Source organism: Pyrus communis, chromosome 3 (genome assembly GCF_963583255.1).
Source record: "Pyrus communis chromosome 3, drPyrComm1.1, whole genome shotgun sequence".
NCBI classification, from domain to species: Eukaryota; Viridiplantae; Streptophyta; class Magnoliopsida; order Rosales; family Rosaceae; genus Pyrus; species Pyrus communis.
Window position 1 is genome coordinate 24,066,088 of NC_084805.1, and position 10,249 is coordinate 24,076,336.

At 36.1% G+C, this 10,249-nt stretch overlaps 1 protein-coding gene across 1 annotated transcript; it reads left to right on the forward strand.

The window, feature by feature from the left end:
- Positions 1–1,191: 1,191 nt before the first annotated feature.
- LOC137727400 (E3 ubiquitin-protein ligase RSL1-like) lies at positions 1,192–4,781 on the forward strand. Its single transcript, XM_068466269.1, has 4 exons — positions 1,192–1,510; positions 1,797–2,451; positions 2,933–3,693; positions 4,101–4,781. The coding sequence occupies exons 2-4, from the start codon at positions 2,029–2,031 to the stop codon at positions 4,483–4,485; spliced, it is 1,569 nt and encodes a 522-aa protein (XP_068322370.1). The 5' UTR covers positions 1,192–1,510; positions 1,797–2,028; the 3' UTR covers positions 4,486–4,781.
- Positions 4,782–10,249: the final 5,468 nt, after the last annotated feature.

Sequence of the window (10,249 nt, forward strand, 5' to 3'; positions counted from 1 at the left end):
AATAAAATAAAAAGGTCCATTTGACTAATTAATTAAGTTTAAGAAAATAGGGTTTGGTAATCATTGATATGTCTCATTTTCTAATCCACTTTTACAGGGATTTGTTTAATTCTAGTAATAAAAAAACAATATTGTCAGGAAGTTGAAAAAAAAAAAGTCAAGAACAAAGTCACATTTCCTTCATCTAAGTAGACAAGCACCATGTGCATACTGCATAGGTTTCTTCAAACCCAGCTTTCTGGTGGGAATCTTGAGGGTCTGTCTTAATGCGTTTATATTTCTTCAAAGTTCCCCAGGATTTGTTGACTAAGAACAGAATGGCAGAGTCTAGGAAGGGGCATTGTTCATATATCGTACAGTTAGTGGATTTTCTTGGAAGCCAACTTAATCCAACAGCTGCCCTTTTATTTTTAAGAACCGGAAACTGTTTAGTTAGAAGGACAGAAACATTGAAGCAAATATAGGGTAAATAATGAGGAAATTGTGAGGAAAGAATACTACCATTTCAATTTGTAATGCAATTACGTTCAAGTATAATATCAATTTTTTACAGTATACTATGAGGTTCACAATGTAAAGACCAACTTTGGTATATTAATACTAACATCATTACATGGAATTAGGTATAACAATAAGATTATTATGTAACTTTAAAGTGTGAATTTGAACAATATAGTGTAATTTACACTTTTACATAATTCACACATTGAATGCTAACCTCATAGGGAGGCTGTAAGTGAATTACGGTTGTGATTTCATGACGTTCCCAAGTATTAACCTACATCTATACTGTAATAAGACATTCATGGTATAACCTATGTATATACCGTATAATCATCAACATTTGTAGTAGTAACGGAATCACGTCTAATTAATAATAACATAATTTGTCAACGTAATATGACGTCAACAACATTACCATCAACCTTGTTATACTTATTTTTTTTGTCAATCTTTCTTATAGTAATTACAACATCGTTTTGTGTTATTAACTATCATTTTACCAAATCATATTTACACTGTAAATATAGAATATAATACTTGAACGTGATTGCATTACATTATCAAAATCCAATTTATATACTAAACGATAACCAAGAATTTCCTTTTTAAAATTATGCTACCTACAGATACAAAACAAAAAATAAGAGAAAATGATGATTAGGAAAGAACATAAGCAAGCAATCCCGTCCCCAACAGCATGTGTTAGGAAAGAGAGTGGCGGCAAAGCAAAAGGCCAAAGGCGCTAACTTTTTCTCTTACGCCAATAAACACCGCAATTGCCAATGATAATTCTGAGACTCCTTTCTAGTATTTCATCCAATCCAAGTAATAAAAGAATAGAATAAAAACAGCATCTTGTAAGTGGGGGAGGCACCAAACCAAAGGTTGAATTTGTCAGATTAGGGTTCTTATTGTACCCTTACAACAGTTACAAGACACCGTCTCAGACTTCAGACCCCCAGAAGGAATCTGATTCCAGACACTTCAATTCCCTCCTCCGGATAAGGTAATTCGAACCTTCACTTCTTTCTTGCCCAGTTGCCCTTCCAGTATCATACTCTTATCCTATTTTTCTATGTTTATTTAATATTTTGTGCAGTTTTTTGGAGGGATTGAATTGAAAATTAGTGTTCTTTCTTTCTTTGGTTGGTTCCTTTTTTATGTGGATGAGCCAACAGTTATCAAATTTTGGTTCTTTTCGATTAAGTTCTTGATGGGTTTTTCTGGGTTTTCGATTCGGAATTAGGAGCTGAATCGATTGGTTGATTGGTTTTTCCTTGTGGTATTTTTAGGTGGAGGTGATGCTACAAGTGGCAGTTCTGGATCGATTCCTTGATGGGTTTTCTTGTTTGATTATTTAGAGATAGGCCTTGGAAGCCAGTGATTGGAAGGAACATTTGTTTGTGATTTGGAGAGATTTTGTTGAAAATACAGAGCTTCAGGTTGATTGGTTGGTTGCTTGTGATTGGATTTTAGTAATAATCGCAGCTTTAAGTTTAGAATTTCAGAGTTATTGTGTAAGAAATGGAGGGTCAGGCAATTTCTGGTGATGAGGTTTCTGTTAATTTAGTTAGAGAGGAAGACGAGGAAGAGTTCCGGAGCTGTTGCGAAGACGAAGATGAAGTTTGGAAGGAGACTGAAGAACAAGTGAAAGGGGAGACAAAAGATGAGTCAAAATATGATCTCGACGAATTTTCTGTTAAAATGTTCTTCAAAGGCATGTCCATAGCTGGCTATGGGGACCCCGGTTGTGGACTTTCTGGAATCGGAGTTGTCATGGAAAGATCAACCAATGTTCCTGCAATTCAGGTGCAGAAAAGGCTTGATTTTTATGTGGAGGAGCTTGTGGCTGACTATTTAGCCCTGATGGATGGTTTAGTGGAGGCTGTGCAGAATAAAGTCCGTAGGGTGTATGCATTTACAGATTCCGAATTGCTATATGATCAGGTGAGTCCTTCACTACTAAACAGTAATGTTTCTTTCTTCATGTCGGTTAACGTTTTAGAAAGTCGTATTAAATATGTAACCAAGACTTTTGTGTTAACCTTGATTTTTCTGGCTCATCTGTTTGCTTTCTGTGCGTACTTTGGAATATGATTTTGGGATTTTCCAACAACTTTCAGTTCGAATTTGGGTTTCATAAGTTCATTGCTATATTCTCCACTGCAATATCAGCATTGTGAGTGCTTGAATTCATTAAATAAAAAAGGGTTTATTCTGTTTGATTATCCATTATATACCCTTTTTAGCAGCACAATTTTTATAGTTGAGAAGTGGATAATACCGTGTTATTTAGAAAACGACACTTTGAGTGATTGCTCTTGAGAATTACTTCATCTTTCTTCATTTGAGTTGTAGCACTAGCATTAAATTTCCAAATCATCTTATTGTATGTCAAGTTTGTTTTAACGACTTGAATTTCTGACAGGTTTCACATGAGGAGAAACTTGAAGTTCCAATCCTAGTGGCACTGAGGCAAAGGATTTTAGAGCATGCCAGTAATCTCGAAGCTTTTGTTCTGAAACTTGCCCCTGATGTAGATCTTGAGCGGCCATCAAAATTAGCCCAAGTGGCTATTGGAGTTGTCTCTTTTCCTGCTAAGGGTGTTGAATCTCTTGAGAACTGTTCCATCTGTTGCGACGATAAACCATCCTTGATGATGATCACCATGAAATGTTCTCATAAGTTCTGTTCACATTGCATGAGAACATACGTTGATGGGAAGGTGCAGTCCTCTCAAGTCCCCATCAGATGTCCTCAACTGAGATGCAAGTATTACATCTCCACTGCTGAGTGCAAATCTTTTCTTCCACTCACTTCGTATGAGTCATTGGAGAAATCCTTTGCAGAAGCAAATATTCTCCACTCAGATAGAATGTACTGCCCATTTCCAAATTGTTCTGTCCTGCTTGATCCCCTTGAATGTTTCTCAGCTAGGGCAAGTTCATCAAGTCAGTCAGATAACAGCTGCATTGAATGTCCAGTTTGTCAGAGGTTCATCTGTGCGGATTGTGGGGTTCCTTGGCATACTTCTATGAGCTGCGAGGAGTTCCAGAATCTCCCATTGGAAGAGAGAGATGCTGCAGACATTACCTTATATCGCTTGGCACAAAGTAACAGCTGGAGGCGTTGCCAGCAGTGTCGTAGGATGATTGAGCTCTCTCAAGGTTGCTACCACATGACGTGTTGGTAAGAATATTTTCATTATGTTACACATACTTTTCAATTTTAACAGCACCGACTAAGTTGATTGAGAATGGATCTTCATGTGTGTTTTTGTGCCAAAAAATGTCTTTTGTATGCTTTGAACCAATGTGTTTGAATTTCTTGGAAACTTGATGCTTGCCTCTGAAGGAGAGTACAATCTTTATGAAAAAATGATTTGAGTTCTAGATTGTAGTCGGTTATTATGATCTCAGACAATTTTTAGCTCATGGGAATATTGATTTTAAGCGGTATATGCTGTGAGTAGGTTACTGAGAGAGGCATACGTTTGTTTATTGAATCATTGTGTAACTATTAGATAAGAAATCAGTGTGTCCTTTCCGTTACAAGTTGTTGAAATTTACTGAGCATTTTGTGTTCCTCATCTTCAGGTGTGGGCATGAGTTCTGTTATTCTTGTGGTGCTGAATATCGGGATAGCCAACAGACTTGTCAATGTGCCTTTTGGGACGAAGACAACAACACACAAGACTTGGTCACTCAGTCTATGCAAGAATCCGAGCAATGGGCGTGGGAAACATTCAATTCACTCCCCATGATAATGGATGCATACTCGGACCAAGAGAAATCACAGCTGGCGCTGATCCAGAGATTCCTAGCGGGGGGCTTCAGTTTAAGCGACCATCCCCCTTATCAATCCCCACCTCGGTGTACAGATTCTTATGTAGACGCCATGAAAGATCTCCATCAGCTTCCTTGGCTCGAGAGGTTTGTTTCCGTTATAAGTGATAACTACTACGAAGAATATATCCAGTGAATTATAGGACTTCTGAAATTCGAAAATAATCTGCACAGCTACCCGAGAATACCTTTCGTAGGAGTAAAGAGTGTCTCGCTCTATTCACTGCGGAGATTTATGTGCCTCTTTTCCACTGTAGTTTCATAAGCATTGTGTTAAAAAGATTTGCGGCCATTATAAGGTACCTTGTGTAAAACATTGAAGGGCAAGCGTGTATGCTAATAGGCGATAGCTTTCTCCTTGAAAGAAAAGAGGGAAAAAAAAAAAAAAAAGATAGTGTATTGAATTGAAATAACATTTATCATGTTATTGAATTGAAAGAATATTTTCCATTTAAGATGCACTCTCTGAGATTGAAAAATACTAAATACTCATCAAAGTAAGAGCTGATATCATTTTTTTTCTAGTGACACTGTAAATAAGGCCAACAAAGTTTTATGGCACGGAATGTTAGGCGGTCAAACATCGATACGTGTAAAAAATGAGTGCAACGGCAATAAGAATGTTTCGTCTAATGTCTAGGCACAAGAGAAATGACAAGATTAAGAATGAGGATATTCAAGGTAAAGTAGGAGTGATCGCAATTGAAGATAAGATGAGAGAAAATCGGTTAAGGTGGTTTGGACGTGAACCAAAGACTCACAAATGCTTCGGTTAGAACATGCAATTACAAGACAGATGCTTAGGGCAAAAGAGGTAGGGGAGGCCCTAGTTTGGTACTGCGGTGATTTTGAAAAAAGTGGTTATGAAAAAAAAGCTGGGATCTTTTTTATGTTTGGTAACATTCAGCTTCAGCTTTTTTTTCATAGTTTTGGATGAAAAAAAGCCAAAAACACAAAGTTGCAAAACCCAGCTTTGAAAAACCAGCTTTTTTTCACATCTGTTTTACATGAAAGTTTATCAAACACTATAATACTGCTTTTTTTTTTTTTTTTTTTTCAAAAACACTTTTACAAAAAAGTTTATCAAATACTCAATTCATTTATTTCACAGCTGCTTATTCTCACAACACAGTTGAAACAATTTTTTTTTTCAAAGCACATCAATATCAAACTAGACCTAGGAAGACTTAAAAAAAGACTTTAAGAAAAAACAAAGAGTATTTGGAGATAACAGAAGATTTGGCGCAAAATCGAGTACAATGACGTTCTAAGATTTATACAGTCAATCCCACTTAATTAGATAAAGCTTTGTTATTTTGTTGTTGACATTGTAAATGCTCGTTTTCCAAGCAAACTTAGTGCAAATGAGTTGTGTACGAGCTTTATCAGCCGAACAACCAAAGCTCAAGTTTGGGTTGTTTCCTGAACGAGCAAAGCTTAAGACAAACCAAATCCAATCCAAATTCAATACAAATTCCAGCTATTTCGAGCCAATTTACATTGTATTCATAGTTGTCCCATTTTGTATGTTAGACACCCTCTTTGTCATGTTTGTTTTTTAAGTAAATGGGAAAGAGACCACACTCACCCACCACTTATGATTGTACGGGTGGTGGTTGTGGTGGTGTTTGGTTTTGCAAAGTGCGTAGAGGACACGTTGCATTTTGGATAAGGGGAGTTTCAATCAAGTTCACCATCTCCACATGTTTAATGGAACCTTCGTGCTTAAGTGGCTTCAATCCAAACCTACTACCAATTACACATGGAAATTTGGTGTTCGTTGGCTTTTTTTGGACTTAGCTTTTTGCTAACCTTGTTCAAGCATGGCTTGGCTTGTTCTCAAGAATCGAAAATGGCCCGTTGGGCTTCACTTTGTTTAGTATTTTTCAACTTCTTATGATTAGATAAAAGAGTAATGCTTGAGTTTGTCGTTAGTTTTTAGTATTTATCGTACTAGATGATATTCGAGTCTCATACAGTGCATTCATTCCGTGGTCAATTCTTCCTACACACCTTCGTAAATGATCATTGAGTGCATTTCTAAATTTTTTGTGTGTGTATATTTCCACATCATTTAGCCTAAGTTCTCTGGAGCTAGAAAATTCCTCACCCAAATATAGCCCAAAAATTTAATCCAAAAGCGGAAGGCAAAAACAAAGGCAAGGAGCAAAGTCCAATGGATTCAGAAAGACTGCTCTTGAAAGTGGAATAAAACTTACTAGTTTACATAGTGTTAAAGAAGAAAAGAAATTATGATTACACTCCTAATTACAAGTAAACCCTAAAGCATTGAGGGTCCCACAAGTGTAAATTTTCACCCAATTTCCAAGTCCGAGCAAACAAAAAGAAAGAGAAAGCAAAATTTTGAAGGAAAATACTAATGAGATACTTTTAAAAGTGAAACTGTTCATGAATTTTATATTATTTTATGTTTTTTGTATTATATTTTATAATATTTATACAAAAATTAATATTAAACTAAAAAATAAAAAGTTTCTCACTTTGAAAAAAATCGCTTCAGCATTTCTTAATTTTCAAATAAAAACAAAGAAGATGATGTGCCAAAAGCTCAAAGTGTACCAAGGGACATGACCCTACCACTTGCCACTAAATAACTTTATTCCTTGGATGGTGTTAGACGTAACAAAGTGAGGACAGACCGACCTCCTTTTTCTATTCAATTTTGGTACCTTCTATTTGGGTCATATATACCTTCTTTCATTTAGGGGAATTTCACCTTTTTCTCTCTTTCATGCAAGATGATTTAAATTGTTTATTTTTTAAATTATTTTTTAAAAAACCATATTTGTAAAATTAATTAGATTATAAAATCGTTTAGTCATCTAATGATTATTTAATATTGACTAGAATCATTTTCTCTTAAATAAATCCTAAAAGTTTGATAACTTTCATCAAATGGTTTAACGATTAGTTCTTACACACACACACACACGCACGCGCACACACACACATACATATACATATACTCACACACACAATCGATTCAAATTCAATTTAATTCAACAGAAGTTTCAAACTCAATCGATTCAAATTCAATTCAATAAAAGATTTGAAATTGGAACATAACAGAGGTCAAGGTTCAAGAACCCAACAAAATCCCTAAATCTAGAAAACCCTAATTTAATTTTCAATCCTAAATCCCTAAAACGTAATACCTTAAAACTGAAGAGTACTATGAGCAGAGTCGTGCACTGCAAATATGGGTTCTGAGTCAGACAGAGGAGATGACTGGGAGCGTTCCTGACCACCTCATGCTCCGCCACCTCCGATGTGAGATTGGGGTATCACTTGAAATCAACAAGACCTGGTTCCGGCGTCGGACTCGACCTCGCTCACGCTCCGCCACAATTGAGTTGATAAGAAGTCTTTGGAGGTGACGTACGTCAGCACCTATAGCGTAAGGGTCACCAGTGGGGTTGAATTCGAGGTGTACAAGAACAATGACATGGTTCTATCTTCTGTGTGGGTCTTTGGAGCGGATGAAGGATGTTTGGCTCAATGGAAATGCAGGGGGATTGGAAAACAATTCGAGAACGGGGTGGAGTTAGGAGGAGAGATCGAGCTCTGAGACGGAATGAAATGAGAGGAGTTGAGACTCAGGAGGAGAGATCGAGAAGACTAAGATGAGGAAAATTGTAGAAACGGGCCAAGCCAAAGGACAATTCCTTCATATTTTAAGATCCGCCCCGCCCCGCTATTTTCGTATACCTGAACCGCCCCTCCCCGTTTTGTGTTTAAAAATTTTGGACCCGCCCCGAACCTGAATTACCTGCCTTTACCCGCGGTTCCTATACCCGTTTGCCCACCCCTAATAAAGCCAATGGAAAAAGGAATAGTGATTTTGGCACCCCAAAATAATGCATCAAATAAGGCAGGGGCGTTTTCATCATTTTGATAGTATTTTTTTTAATAATTAATTTTTTTGTGGTTTTTTATTTTTTTTTATTAGTATACCTCACAATAGCTAGCAATAATGTGATTCAATTTCTCTATTTTTAAATATGTTCAAAACATCTTAAGTGGCATGTAATGCTAGTTATAAAAAAGGTCATTCGCACGCGAATAATAATGTGATTAAATTAGTTGTCAAATGATTGTTTTTTTAACAAACAATATTATCTACACTAAGGGGGAGAAGGGTGGGCTTAGCCTCACAATGGGTTAACAATAATGTGATTCAATCAGTTGTTTATTAAATATTATTTTCTTTATCTTAAACACATTCAAAACATCTTAAGAGGCGTGTAAAGTCGGTTATAAAAAAAAGTCTTTCGCACGCGGATAATAATGTGATTAAATTAGTTGTCAAATGATTATTATTACTTTTTTAACAAACGATATTATCTACACTAAGAGGGAGAGGGTGGACTTAGTCTCACAACGGGCTAGTAATAATGTGATTCAATCAGTTGTTTTTTAAATATTATTTTCTCTATTTTTAAGCACGTTCAAAACATCTTAAGAGGTGTGTAATGCTAGTTATAAAAAAGGTCTTTCGCAAGTGGATAATAATGTAAATTCTATTCGAGACCGATTTTATTACTGCAGTTTAGTGGTATTCATCTTCACTTGTAGGTGGCTAGCCATGACCCAAATGATTATGTCTCAACTCTACCCCAAGAAAATAGCTTGGGCTATTAGAGTATCTCCAGTGGAGTCCCTAAATAAAGTCCTTACCACCCTCTACCACCGTATGTCTTTAAATTTAGAGACTTTGTGACTTCCAGTGGGATGGAGCTCTAGTCCTTAAAGGAATAGTGATTTTGGTGTCACCAAGCTTCAACAAAAGAATTTGGAATACAATGAAATACACTCACATGATACGACACAAGGCTTCCAATTGAAACTTGAAATTGTAATACATTTCTGGAAACATGATTTCTCATTGTGAAGCTTGTTCATTTCAGTTGAGAATTATACATGCCCGAAGCATATCTCCACAAGTAAATCCTTCAAGTATACATGGAAACAAGTTGCTCTGTATAAATTCTAAAGGAGAATGTGTCACGAAGTATAGAAAATCCCTGAAGGATTCAAATTGCTTGAAGAAAGCCCTGGACATGTAAAGCATAAATTATGTACTTGATACCGATGAATGGTATAAATTGCCTTAATAAGTACTATCATTATGATATTGTTGCAACATACTAAATCTTTTGCAAGAGTTAATAATCTTAGAATGAGACTCTTGAAGAGTCTAGAAAGATTTTAAAGTGTTGAAAGGATTATTGTCTCGAGCTGTAGTCGAACAATATGCCAACGCAAGTCTTATCCATGATGTTTATAGTATTAAAGAACCATATGGATTGAAGATCATGAGTTGAACACTCAAGTGGTTAATTAATATTTAGACACTAAGAAAAATCATTCATCCTCGTGAGGGAAATGATGAATTGATGTTTGGTCCAGGAGTACCATATCTTAGTGAATAATTCAAAATCAGGGGGAGATACTCATTAGGAGGAGCATCCAAAACAGATTAAGGTTTTAACGAGGCAGCCGAAATTGACATATGACCATCCAAGGGGGAGTGTTGTAATATAATGTGTGGATGGCCCACATGAATAGTTCATTACTATTCATCCAAAAAAAAGCAGATGGATTATTGGATGAGTATTTCGCTATACATTTGAGAAAAGTTTGTAAAGTGAATAATGTTGCTATAGCGATTCTTTTGTCTATAAAATGAATGAGAGGGGAAGGAGGAGAACCATACAACAAACAGAAGAAAGAAAGAGGAAGGAAGCAAGAGAGAAAGAAAAGAAGAGAGAGGAGAGGAGGAAGAGAAAGAGAGATACATAATGAAATACCAGTGAATTGGGCTAGAGAGAAAAAAGAAAATAGTGAGAGTTATCTTTATATTCCTATTATTTCCCGTA

Bases quoted from the DNA above. Each gene is read 5' to 3' on its own strand.
- LOC137727400 (XM_068466269.1), top strand. From the start codon at position 2,029: ATGGAGGGTCAGGCAATTTCTGGTGATGAGGTTTCTGTTAATTTAGTT. The intron at 2,452-2,932 runs GTGAGTCCTTCA...AATTTCTGACAG, and splicing joins CCGAATTGCTATATGATCAG to GTTTCACATGAGGAGAAACT. The intron at 3,694-4,100 runs GTAAGAATATTT...CCTCATCTTCAG, and splicing joins TGCTACCACATGACGTGTTG to GTGTGGGCATGAGTTCTGTT.